General features: G+C 64.6%; 2 protein-coding genes across 2 annotated transcripts; one reads left to right on the forward strand and one right to left on the reverse strand.

The window, feature by feature from the left end:
* Nucleotides 1–2,785: 2,785 nt before the first annotated feature.
* EMIHUDRAFT_242003 (hypothetical protein) lies at nucleotides 2,786–4,745 on the reverse strand (the record flags this gene model as incomplete). Its single annotated transcript, XM_005773008.1, has 7 exons — nucleotides 2,786–2,798; nucleotides 2,873–3,678; nucleotides 3,760–3,833; nucleotides 3,909–4,046; nucleotides 4,256–4,369; nucleotides 4,446–4,530; nucleotides 4,734–4,745. The coding sequence occupies 7 exons, from the start codon at nucleotides 4,743–4,745 to the stop codon at nucleotides 2,786–2,788; spliced, it is 1,242 nt and encodes a 413-aa protein (XP_005773065.1).
* A 1,041-nt stretch (nucleotides 4,746–5,786) lies between these two features.
* EMIHUDRAFT_469945 (hypothetical protein) lies at nucleotides 5,787–11,990 on the forward strand (the record flags this gene model as incomplete). Its single annotated transcript, XM_005773009.1, has 12 exons — nucleotides 5,787–6,715; nucleotides 9,168–9,225; nucleotides 9,400–9,489; nucleotides 9,573–9,629; nucleotides 9,787–9,915; nucleotides 9,989–10,028; nucleotides 10,216–10,269; nucleotides 10,339–10,387; nucleotides 10,655–10,784; nucleotides 11,019–11,072; nucleotides 11,326–11,445; nucleotides 11,592–11,990. The coding sequence occupies 12 exons, from the start codon at nucleotides 5,790–5,792 to the stop codon at nucleotides 11,652–11,654; spliced, it is 1,770 nt and encodes a 589-aa protein (XP_005773066.1). The 3' UTR covers nucleotides 11,655–11,990.
* Between the last annotated feature and the right edge of the window lie 892 nt (nucleotides 11,991–12,882).

Below are 12,882 nucleotides of genomic sequence, written 5' to 3' on the forward strand. Positions count from 1 at the left end.
CCCCAGACAAGGTTATGGGAGTGGCCATAACAGGTGTTATGGCTGTTATGGCTGGCTGCTCATAACACCCCATAACACCTCATAACACGGGAGAAGACGGACGAGAGGAGGAAAGGAGGAGGCGAGGGAGAGGAGGGGAGGTGGAGGAGGAGAGGAGGCGAGGGAGGGGAGGCGAGGGAGAGGAGGGGAGGTGGAGGAGGGGAGGTGGGGCTGGCGCCTGGTCGGGGTGCTTGACTTTGAGCGCCATCAGCAGGAACATGCACTCGAGCCCGTTGGCGCCTGGCCAGGCGGCCGGTGGCAGGCCGTGTGGCGGCGCAGGGGCCGGTGGCAGGCCGTGTGGCGGCGCAGGGGCCGGTGGCAGGCCGTGTGGCGGCGCAGGGGCCGGTGGCAGGCCGTGTGGCGGGGCAGGGGCCGGTGGCAGGCCGTGTGGCGGGGCAGGGGCCGGTGGCAGGCCGTGTGGCGGGGCAGGGGCCGGTGGCACCGCGGTCGACGTAGTCGCCGAGGAAGACGTAGCGCGGCCCCTTTGGTCCGGTGGGGAGGCCGCTGAAGTCGAGCAGCCGAAGCAGGTCCGAGTACTGCCCATGGATGTCGCCCACGATCTGCATCGGCGCCTGCGGGCGGGGCGGCGGCAGGCCAGCAGGGTCAGGCGGCTGTGGGCGGCGGGCGGCGGGCGGAGGGCGACGGGCGGCGGGCGGCGGGTGGCGGACTGCGGCGGCGGTGACGGCGAGGATGGCTGGCGACGAGGCGGCGGCGGGGCGTGTGCACGAGCGCGGCGGTGGCGGGAGTGCTGCACAGCCCGCCTCCAGCTCAAGCAGCGCCGGCTGGCCAGAGACGACCTCCTCCGCCGCCGCGACGAGCGCTGCCGCCTCCTTATCAGCGATGGGCACGCAGGTGCCCGGCCGTGCGCTCTTGACGGCCATGAGCCGCTCGATGATTGAGTCGACGTCCAGGTGGCCGGCCATGGCGCTGCGCGCCTGCTGCGCTGGCGCAACGAGACTCACTAACGGCACAGAAGAAACAGGGTGGCCGCAAACCGCCCAGGATGAGCTCCTGAGATGCCAGTCCGCCCGAGATATGACCGGTTGAAGTTGGGGTTCCACGGTCAGGATAGAGGTGTCGAACTGGATGGGGGTCAGCCAGGGAGGCTGTTGTGGCGCACCGGACCGCCCCCCAGCACCGTGCCCCACCCAACTGCATCCATGGGAGTCACAAACGGTGCTGCACTCGTGGCTGCAAGCACTCACGACACTCAAACCCACCACCTGCCTCCTACCCTGTACGAGGAGCCATTTCACCCGTGCAACATCTGCACAGGTGTACCGCCGACGCTCAAGCGCCCGGCCCCTACTAGAGTAGTCTTGGGGGACCCACAAACGACCAATATATCCACTCGGGGCTGCAGCATGTGTCCGGGGGGGGCATCCCCGTGAAGCAGCCAGCAGGTGCCGGACACGGCGTTGGCCGTCTTGGAGCGAGATCAGGGCGCAACTGCCTACCTCGTGGGGCTGAAGGACCGTCATGGGGTCGGCTTTGATGCTGCCAATCAGTCGGGTCGATAGGTGGCGCCCCAGCGAGATGCGTCGCGGGTGCTCGGCGTCGCCTGCTTGAGTGGCCTGAACGCACTCGCGGGAGCCAGAGAGCAAAGGTGTGCGCGAATTGAGGCTTCTGAGCGAGTCCAGGCAAGCCACAGGACCGGCCATGTGCGTGGGTAGTCGAGCGGTGGCCGGAGGAAGCCTCCAGTAGTGGCTCTCAGTTCGACACCTCGGTCTCGACCACGACCCCACTGGGAGCGGCCCACAGCTTATGTGATCTGAGCTAATGATTGCACTCCAAGTGCTCCAAGTGCCGCATCCCGCGAAGCAGGTACTAACTATCGTAGTTTTGTGCCGGGTGCCCTTCACGGCACCACGCCGCCGCTTGACAGCCCGAGATGGCGAAAATATGCATTTTTCGAGGCATAGGGAGGAAAAATCGCGCCGCAGGCGCACACAGGCAGGGAGGAAGGGAGAAGTTTCAGTACTCCGAATCGGCAAACACCGAATAAGGCGGCACCTCGGAGAGGGCGTCGCTCGTGGGCGGCGGCGGCGGCGGCGCCTCGACGAGCGGAAAGCTGGTAGGGGCTTCTCCCTGCGGCGCGCCCGCGACGGCGACGTCCTTCGTCCTGACGTGTGGCGGCTGGGGAGTATTAGTACGTGCTCGGGGCAGAGAGCGCGGAGGACATCCTCTGAGGAGCGAGCTGCCGACACTACCCGTCCCGCGCGGGCAAGTCGCGCGGCATGCATCAGGTGTGAATCCCGTTCCAAAACCCCCACCCACCCTTTCCTAGATGTCCCCCGCGCGCGGCTGCGTAGGAACCTACGTAGTAAGTTGGATTCGTCGGCCCAGGGTCATGGGCCTGGCATAGAGCCTCGTGCCATGTCAACCACAACAGGCTTGTGCGCCGCGCATCCCTGAATGCCGTACGGGCGTCATCCTCAAAACGCGCTTGAAGCCTCGCGTCGACGTGAGTGAGGCCGCGGAAGAAGAGCGCCTCCTCCTCGATCCTCAGAAGGCGCTAGAATCTTTGTCGACGTGGTCGAGGCCACGCAGGAAGAGCGCCTCCTCCTCGAGCGCATTCTCCTCCGCGTATTCCACCGAGCTGAGGAGGGCGTCATCGTCCTCCCTGACCTGCTCCAGGAACTCCAGCCGCCGAGCAGTGTTGCGCGCATGGGTACGGTTCTTCTCAAGGAGTGCACGCCGCCCCGTGCTGAACTCATGGTTGACGTTCCACGCCCCACAACCGCGATTAGAGGACACCCCTTCGCGAGGCTCGTACCCTGTGGGCTGATGTGGCGGAGTCGTGGTATAACCCGTGGTCTGTGGGTAATTCCACCCGCAAGCGTAGTAGTACGAGCCACTCATGATGCTCCAGTGGTTCGGGTTGTTGCACGGGCCCTTGCGGCAATGCTGGATGCGAGAGAGAGGTGCTGAGCTTCGCGTCCCACCCATGTACCCTTCCTTGGCGACCGGGTGCGTTTCCTTCCGTGTAGCGCAATTGACTTTGACGAAGACGGCCTTGGTCGCTTGCGCTGCAGACGTGTCCTCTTGCAAGCCGAGCATGGTGTCGTCGGTGAGCAGCTCGATTTCGGCGGTGTTCTGGTTGGTGTAGCACTCCATCGTCCACGTCGTCGTTGCAGGCGCGTAGGAAAAGGCCACGTAGAAGATCTTGCAGCTGACGTCCCCCGCGCACAGTTGACGGCACTGCTTCGTGCTCCTCTTTCTTCGACCGGTCGAATAGTGCGTGGCTGCGAGAACCCAATACGATCCGAGCGTCTTCGTCGTGCGAGAACCGCATCGGTCACAGTCCGTGCCGAGAGGGCAGTAGGCGCTGCCCGCACTCGGCGAGGCGAGGTCGTGGCACTTGGTGCTGAAGCTTTTGTATGTCGTGCATGTGTTGTCGCACAAGTCCTCCGGAGGGCCGCCCTTGGGTACGAGGCCCGCCTTCTCCGAGAAGGGCGTGAAGCACGTTTGGCCAACATCAGCCTCGTGGCATGCCCACGTGTCAGGGCACTGTTGGTAGGAGGGTTTGTTTGGGAACGGACTGCTCCCGTCTGGCTTCATCGCCTTGCGACACTGCGCGAAGCCCGGGTATGGGCTGCTCATGTCCGTGTTGAAGTTCCGTTGCGTGCATGTGAACCCCTCGTCACTGCAGCAGCCCGAGTACGAACAGGACTTCCACTTGCGGGCGCATCCGCACCTGTCGCTGTATCCGGCTCGCACCGAGCACGTCCAGTCGTAAAGCTTCTCGCTGCCGTCGATGGCAATGCTGGGCGGCATGTAGGCACATGCGCATACTGGAAGGCATGCAGCATAGACGTGGCCCTGGGGAGCGCTTCTCAGTTCTTGCGGAGACGCTATATCGGCTAGACTCTGCATCGGGCCCTTCTCGTAGCACGCGACGCCGTCGATCTTGTTGAAATCCCATGAGTTGCAGCCGCAATGTCGATCAAAAGACGTAGCACACGTGTCGAAGAGTGCGTGCTCTCCCGAGTTGTCTGGAGAGCTGCCTGCGACTTGAGGATTACCACACGACTGGGCTCGGCCACGAGATAGGGAGGCAAGGAAGAGGAGCGTCGCGAGCGGGCGAGTCATGCTTCCCTGTCAACACTTGACAATGGCAATACACACTCTCCCGACACTAACTTGAGAGCTGGAGCGATAACGGGGTTTAAAAAAACGCGCCCCAAGGCGACCCCTCTCAGACACACTGGGGGACATTTTAGCTGGCTATAAGAGCCTAGCTGTCCCCACTGGTCATAGTAGGGCGGCAGGGCGGCGGCGCCTGAGACGAGCCTCCGCCTCGCTGCAGCGCGCCAGCGATGCCCCTGGCCTGCGACGCGGTAGAGTGTCGTTCAGGCGAAGGAGAGCGCGTCGTACGCGTGCTGGGCAGCGTGTGGCGACAGCACATAGCGCGGGGAATGGCAATCTAGTCGCCACCTGCACTGAGCCGCTGCCGCCTTGCGATGGCGTGCAACACGCGACGGAGCCGGCCTGAGGAGAGCGCAAGCCGGGGAGGGAGTAGGCGCAGCGCGCGGGGTGGAGCGTCTGGGGCTCGCCCGCAGGGCCGAGTACGTCGAGTGCTAGTCGAGTGACGCGATCTCAGGCGCGCCTCGAGCGGTGGCGCGAGGGGCGCCGTGCCGCCTTGATGAAAGCTGCCGCCTGGAGGCCCTCTACTGTGTGAAGGGTTGGGAAACGCTGGGATACATACAAAGAATTAATTGGTGTTGGGAGCTAAGCAGCGCAAGGAGAAAAAATCCAAGAGAGGGGTAAGGGGGCGGGAGAATCCAAAAAAAAAATCGTTTTTGGCTTCGCTTTCTCTTTTGCTTGTTTTTATTTTGTTTTTTCTTTTGCGAAGCGACGGAGGGGGGGGGCGGGCGGGCGCTAACTATGGGCAACTACATGTCGAAGGTTCGAGGACGACTACTCGCCGCCTGGGTCGTTCGGGGCGCGCGGCTCCGTCGAGGACCGGGCGCGCCCCTTACCCGGCGCGGCGTAGGTCCCACTCTGACGTATAGAGGGGAGGCACGGACAACGGCCCGATTCATCAATTCCGCTCATCTTCTGGTGCCTAGCCCCGTGCAGCGGCGGTCCGGCAGGCTGCCCCCAAGGCCCCCCGGGCCGCTGCGGGTTTTGGAGTTATGCTTTGGCACAGCTTCGGCGATGGCGGCCCCTCTCTGGGGCTTGCATAGGCGGGGAGTCTCCCCCGCTGGTCTCCTCATTCCCTTTTTTCTTTTTCTTTTGAGAGCAGGACGCCGGGTTTGTCTTATATGTGCGTGTCGGGGTGTGTGCGCGGGGCGGGGAGGGGCAGGGGCGTGCGGGGCGGAGGCCCAACGTCGGGCAGCTTGTCGGGGCCGACGAATTCGAAGGGGGGGAAGGGGAGGGGGGAGTGGGCAGTCGGCGTCGGAGTAGCAGGCTGCAGGGCGTACGGGGTAGCCGTCACTTTCCTGCCTCGCAAGGGCGGGGCTGTCCCGGAAAGTGAGAAACGCCGGGCAGCGTGGCGCATTACTGAACCCTCCCATACGTGCTTGTGCTTCCTCCTTCGGGCTGTTCCATCTCCTCGTCTCTTTCCCACCTCGGCGGGGCGGGGGCTGGGGGGGCGGTGCGGTGTGGCGTGTGTGTGCGAGTGATGGCTGCTACCAGGGACCTTGGGCTTGTATTATTAACAACGAAGGCGCTCTCAAAAAAAAAAAAAAGCCGCGCAAGGAGAAAAAATCAGCTTTTGATGTGGCCTGGACAAGTCCTGTGTGGACATGTCTGCAGCCGACGGCATGGGTAACCTCTTTGCTCGGCCCAACGCCACGATCCCGACGGTCGCTCGCCCCGACGCCACGATCCCGACGGGTGTGCCAGTTGCCGTCGCCGAGTCTGTCTCGACGGCTGCAGACGTCACCGCGATGCCGCAGCTCCAGCTGCACGTTACGGCGGAGAAGGGTGCCGTCGCGGCCAGCGCCGAGCGCATGCTCGCCATGTGCTCGATCAAGGCTCCGCCCGCGCTGGACGATGTCAAGCGCCCCCCGATCGATCTTGTCGCATGCATCGACCGCAGCGGCAGCATGCACGGCGAGAAGATGTCGCTAATGAAGAAAACGCTCGAGCTGCTCGTCAAGCGCGCAGGGCTCAAGGGCGACGACCGCATCTCGCTCGTGACCTTCGACAGCAACATCAGGCTCGACCTTCCTCTCACGTCGATGGACGAGTCCGGCCGCAACAAGGCTGACGGCGTGATCAAGGGACTGCACCCGGGCTCGACGACCAACCTCTCCGGTGGCGCGCTGCAGGCGATCGAAGTGCTCGAGCGCTCGGGCGCAAGCAAGGAGGGCCGCACCCGCGCAGTAATGCTCTTTACGGACGGCATGGCCAACGAAGGTCTCCGCGACCCCGCGCAGCTCACGCGCGCCGTCGCCGGCGCGATCGCCACGGCGTCGGCCAAGTGCGGCGGGCCGATCTCGCTGTACACCTTCGGCTTCGGCGCCGACCACAACGAGGCCTGCCTGCGCAATCTCGCGACCGGCTCGGGCTCGAGCGGCCTCTACTACTACATCAAGACGCCCGATGACATCCCGACCGCCTTCGCCGACGCGCTCGGCGGGCTGACGAGCGTCGTAGCGCAGAACGTCAAGCTGAGCCTCGATGCGGTCGGCACGGGCGTGAGCGTCAAGCGCGTGCTCGGCAGCACGTACACACGCGACGCCGAGGGCAGCGTTGTGCTCGGCGACCTCTTCGCCGAGGACGAGAAGGACGTCCTCGTCGAGCTCCAGCTGCCCAAGCTGCGCGCGCCGCAGACGGACCCGCCGCCGCTCGTGCTGAACGCCACGCTGCGCGGCTTCAACGTGCCTCGGTCGGCGCCCGACGACGTCGCGGTGAGCCTCGCGGTGGCGAGGCCGGCGAGCGAGCCGGCGGAGCAGCCCGTCAACACCGCACTCGACGAGCAACGGAACCGCATCATGGTCGCCGAGGCGATGGAGGAGGCCACGCGCCTCGCCGACGCGGGCAACGTGGCGGCCGGCCGCGCCGAACTCGAGCGTATCCACCGCGTGGTCGCCCTGTCGCCTTCGGGAGGTACCGACCTGAGCAACATGCTCAAGGCCCAGTGCGTCGAACTGCAGGGCCACTACGCCGACGCGTCCAACTACCGGATGGTCGGCTCAAAGATGAGCCGCATGCACGCGCGCTCGCACCAGGTGCAGCGTTCGACCCATATGTCGCCGGAGGCGTACACGTCGGGCGCGAAGCGCAAGGCCGCGCTCAAGTCCTCGTGGGCCTCCTCGTTCAAGAGCGGCATCAACGAGAACGACTCGGACTCGGACTGAGATCGAGTCACGAGTGTTTGGTGCGGACGAGCCATGCCACGGCGTCTCTAGCAGGCTCCTGTCTGCGCTCCTCGACACATGGTCGGCGCCGATGCCGCGTAAGATCTCGCGCGCTGAGAGCTGCTTCCAGATTAGATTGAATGGATATACCCGACTATCTGAGCCGTGTATCTTTAAGACTCGACTAGTGTCTGTACAGTGCTCAGTGGAGTGCGCATGGTGCATGACTGCTCACTCTACACGCCGGGGTTGTTATAGCGCCGGTGCTGGTGGGGGCACTACCGTAGGTCATGGCCATAGCCTTGAGAAAGGGGGATCGCGCCTCCCCACAGTTTCAGCTCTCCAGCAAATCGGCATACACATGTAGGCTACCTAACCTTCGCCGCAAAAGTAGGCCAAAGGCGTATGTATGGTATCTTCTGGAGCATCTCTTGCAGCATACAACTTTGTTAGAAATGGTCGTTTTGCGGGTGTGGGTCGCGCGGGGAGCCTAAAAAAATATGCGAGTGCCTGTCACCGTACGGCGGTGATAGCAAAAAAACCAGTGCGGGAAACAGCGTGGCCAAACCCAGTGTTGTGCAAGGGAGTTGGGCAAGAGAGAGAGAGGTGCATTTGAGTGTGCTTTGGCGGGAACTGGCCGCCTCGAGCACACTCGCAAAGCCCGCCCGACGCCGCCGTGCACCTTCCGCAACCCTCGGGCCCTCACCCGGCCACCCATCGCGAAACCCGCCCCGTGACACTCGATGGACGCTGCCACCGGCCACCACGACCCCGTCCGTCCGTGGCATCTCTCTCGCCGTCGGCGAGCTAGGGGCTCGCGGACGGCCGAATTACTATGGTGTACAGCCGTGAACATGAACGAATACCCGTAGTATCGGAGTTCGCTCGGCCTCCTGAGAGAAGACGATCCCGGACGGCAGTGACAATTTACCCGACATCAATCGTCGACGGCAAGCTCGAGAACTGCGCCTCCAAAGTCGCCCAGATTCGCCTCTCGCGGCGCGCTGAGTTAGTATCGCCGGTGCGCCAGCCAGCTCTGCTCCACAGCAGGGCATGCCTGACTGGCTCCTGCTAGCCGTGCGTCCTGGTGGCATCCATTGCCAGCTCAGGTAGCCTCAGGAGGTTGGTGGCTCGCTGTCTTCTTGTTTCCAGTCGTCCCAGTCTCTCAGTTCTCCGATTCTCCTCCTTGTCTCGCGCGCCTCTTTTGCGGCCTCATCCCTAGCCGCCTTGCACGCTCTGCATCCCCAAAACGCACTCCTCGTGGCGGGGCCCCTCATTCCCCGTTTCTCTTCCCCCTCTAGAATACGCCTGTGGTGTGAGTGCCCAGCATTCTTCTTTTGGAGCACTGGGACAATTTGGAGCACTTGGAGTGCAGTTATCAGCCTCACATCCAGGGCCGGGGAGCTGAGAAGCGCGCGCTGCGATTCTTTCTTGTCGTGCCAGTGTGCTGTGAGAGAGGCTTGTATCTTAAGAATTCTTTCTTCTGAGCAGGGTGAATTCTTTCTTCTCTCGGCTTGTGCGAGCCGCGCTTCCAACCAACCAGCGTGTCCGTCTTCTTAAGCGGCTGTCGAGGTCCGCCGGGGCGTCTCGATGGGTAAGAAGGCGGCCAAGGTGCCAGGAGATCGGGTCAGTGATCGGTTCGACATCCGTGGCGAGACGCAGCTCACGCTTGAGGACCTCCTCGCCGATCACTGGCGGCTGTTCACGCCATAGATGCACCAAATGCCAATTTGTGACTCTGCCAATTTCAGCGTCTGCGCTCGATGAGGTAGATGATGAGGATGCTCCGACGCGTCTGACATGGTGCCGCCTCTGCAGGTCGTACCTCAAGTCGTTCACAGAGGCAGAGCTGTCGAACGAGAATGTCGCCTTCATGGTTCGCTTCCCACCGCACTGGGAAGAGAGGGGCGGCAAGAGAGGTGGGTGGGGAGAGAACCACTGCTGCAGGCGTCCGCCTGGGCATTCGCGCTGTGCCTTCCTCTCGGCTGACCTTGCCCACCGCGGCGCCTTCGATGTCCTTCCGATCCCGGGCTCCGCCTGCGCCGACCAGGTGCGCGTGAGAGAGTTCGAGGCCGCTGTGACCGCCGGAGACGCGCAGGCGAGGGCACTCGGCGACACCATCTTTGACTCGCACATCAAGGCAGCGCGGCCGCCTCGATTTCGCGCGTGCGCCTCTGCGGGAGGCCGTCTGACGTCGGCTTGAGGAAGCGGCAGCGCCCGTAGGCTGGCGCGCCCGAGGAGATGGCGGTGACTGCGCGGCTGAGGGAGCAGCTGAAGCAGGCGCTCCGCGGTCGGGGCGTCGCCCCCTCGGCTGTTGCCTCTGGGCGAGCGCCGCAGTACCCTCCCCCCCCCCCCCCCCCGGCAGGCGCTCAAGCAGTGGAAGGAAGGGACGTCGTCGAGACACTTCCGAGACACTTCCGAGACACTTCCCCGGCAGGCGCTCAAGCAGTGGAAGGAAGGGACGTCGTCGACGGCGGAGGTGTCGGTGTCGGGGCTGCTCGCCTCCACGTACCAGACCGTGTACCGCAACGTCTCCTTCGACGTGCTGCCTCGCTTCCTCGCCTCGGTGACCGCCCTGCAAGACCAGGCTTCGGCCGGGTGTGCGGCGCTGACGCGTCCCCGACACGTCCCCCTCTCAGGAGCACGCGATTGAGATGGCGAAGTTGCACCCGTCCAAAGGCGCAGCCGTGCAGCGCCTCCCCCCTGCACGCCCTGAGCCTGCAGACCGCCGCGGTCGCCGCCTCGTCTGCCCCGCGTACATTTTTTTCCTTTTTTCCTCTGCCCCGCGACTGTCTCCCTCGCAGCATCGCCCCGCCGTCCTCCCCCCCCACGCCCCTCCGCCTTCCCTGCCCTCGCCCCGCCCCAGCGATGCTGTACGAGCCGTCGCGCGAGGTGTTTGAGCGGAGCATCGACGAGGATTGGGACGACTGGCCCCCCCTGGGGGTGCTGTGAGAAAGGTTTTTTCACCCCCCCAGCTGGGGACAGGAAGGGGACGACTGGCCCCCGCTGTGGCTCCCGGCCCCCGAGTACTTTGAGAGGGGGCCCCCCCCCCCCCCCCCCTCCCCTCCCTGACCGTCGCCGCGGAGCCTCGATACCACGGCCCAACAACAGCTCTGCGAAGGGCAGCGCCCCCTCGTCCGGCTCTCCCCGGCTCTCCCCGGCGCATCGTGGCCCCTGCGCCTCGCGGCTTCACTCGGCGCTGAAGACACCCGCCCCTGACCCTACCGTTGACCAAAGTTGCCCAGCAAGCACGCAAGCCCCCCCCCACCCCCCTTCCGAGCTCGTGAAACACGCCCCCGCGGCAGGTACATGTCGCTCGCCTCGGGCTGGCCGACGGAGGAGACCTCGCAGCGCGCGGCGCGGCTGGTCAAGTTGCACCGCAAGACGATGGCGAAGTTATGCGGCGAGGCAGAGCTCAAGGGGATCCAGCGGCAGGCACACGGCCCCCCCGAGGAAAAGAACTCTTGCCTGCACGATCCGCCTCTCCGCCTCCGCCCTCGCCGCCTCCGCCCTCTCCGCCTCCGCCCTCGCCGCCACCGCCCAGCCCGCCGCCGCCCAGCCCGCCGCCGCCCTCGCCACCGCCTCCCAGCCCGCCCGGCCCGCCCGGCCCGCCCGGCCCACCCCGCCCGCCCGGCCCGCCCGGCCCACCCCGCCCGCCCCGCCCTGCAGGTCGGCGAGGCGCCGCTAGAGCTCTTCGACACTGCGCGCCTCTCCGCCCTCAACGTGCGCCGAGAACACCCACCCGAGATCACGCCCGAGATCACACCCGAGATCACGCCCGAGATCACCCGAGATCGCGCCTCTCCGCTCTCAACGCGCGAGACGCACCGCCCCGCAGCCTCGCGCCTTGGCCGCTGTCGCCCCCGCCGCGCCCTGCTGCCTACACGCCTTGCCGCAAGCCCGCCGCTCCCCCGCCCCTCGACGCGGCCCTCTGAGATGTCTCGCTCACCGGAGGCTCCCGCGTTGGCGCGCCCAGGCTATCCAGCCCTCATGGGCGCTCTTCCTCGACACCGAGGACGGCGGCGAGTACGTCAAGAGCGCAGGTATCACAGAGCGGGTCACAAAGGAGCGGCACCCGCCCGCCTTTGTCGCGCAGGCGAGGCCTCGCCCTCTCCCTCTATCTCCCCTCCATCTCCCCTCCATCTCCCCTCTATCGCCCATCTCCGGCCCTCAGTCCACAGAGCTCGACCCACACGCCTTCCCTTACTCAACCCCCGCCCCACCCTCGACCCCGCCGAGCAGAGCCGCAAGTCCGACGACCCCAACGCCGAGAGCGACGAGTACGACTACACGGCGGGCTGGTAGACGCCGCGCCAGAACGCCTCGCCCGGCTCAGCCCGTGCAACGCTGTCGCGACTGGTCCCCTCGCCCCAATGGCCTGCACTTCGCCGCGGCCTCTCTCTTCTCAAACGGGAGAGCGGGCCGCCCCGCGCTGTCATGATCGCAGGGGGCGAAACGGACGGGGTGCAGCGTGGAGAATAGCAGGGCGGCTTTTGCGTTTGCAGAGGCGCTAGCTAGTTTAGCACTGGACGCGTGCACCAAGGAGAGGGAGGGAGGGAGAGGAGAGAGAGAGGTGACACAATACACACGCCTGTGTTCTTTTAGTTTCTCGATATATTAGACTATCTTGCACGTTTTGTCAATGTCACGTGTTTGCAGCCAAGCTTTTCCCCTTTTGGGGGTTGCGCTCATCGAGAGAGTTCGAGAGAGTCAGAGTGGATACGTGGCTGGGTTCACAGCGTTTACCTTACCTTACCTTACCTTACCTTCACAGCGATTGTAGGAAAACGAAGGGAACACTTGACGGTCGCGGCCTTCCGACTCGCCCTTCGCCTCACTGGCACTATTGTAGCCCTGGCCGGTGCGCGTGCGGAGTTGAAGTTCCGGAGTGAAAATTCGAACGCGTTCTCTCACGGTGACCAAAAAATGTCCACCTCAGAGGCACCTCCGGAGGCAGGCCGCCGCAATCCGGCGACACAGCTCCAGCTGTGGAACTGACCCGCAGCTCCTCTCATAGCGGGAACTGTGACAAAAGTTGACTGAGGCGGTTGTCAGGAATCACCATACGGATCACATGGTGGCTCTCTCATGACGGGAGACGCCCGACCACTCCTGGGTGGCACTGCCACCGGTGTCGCTCGACGTCCTGTCGACAGCGTGCCGACAGCGACACAGACCATGTGGGACGCGTCGAGTATCGACCTCTACTGGTTACCCAGCCTTCGGTTGTATCCTGGCTGTGGTCCCACACCCACTGGTGTCCATCTCAGAGACCGCAGGAGGTCATGAGGGTCGATGGGAGTGCCAACCCCACAATGCCTAAAAACCCAGCCCAGTAGAGCCGTAAAGGGGAAGTGTCCGAGGAGGCCACCGGCCAAAAGCGCATGTCTTGAAGGTCCGATACTGGAAGCCCATATAGGCACCTTACACTCCCCCGCAGTATCGCACCTCTTGAGCGACACTACGTTTCCGCAGCTGGGGATTCTCCGGGTACCCCTCTTTGTACCCGTGCTGGCCGGATTCCTCCTCCGAA

The sequence above is a fragment of the Emiliania huxleyi genome (genome assembly GCF_000372725.1).
Source record: "Emiliania huxleyi CCMP1516 unplaced genomic scaffold EMIHUscaffold_349, whole genome shotgun sequence".
NCBI classification, from domain to species: Eukaryota; Haptophyta; order Isochrysidales; family Noelaerhabdaceae; genus Emiliania; species Emiliania huxleyi.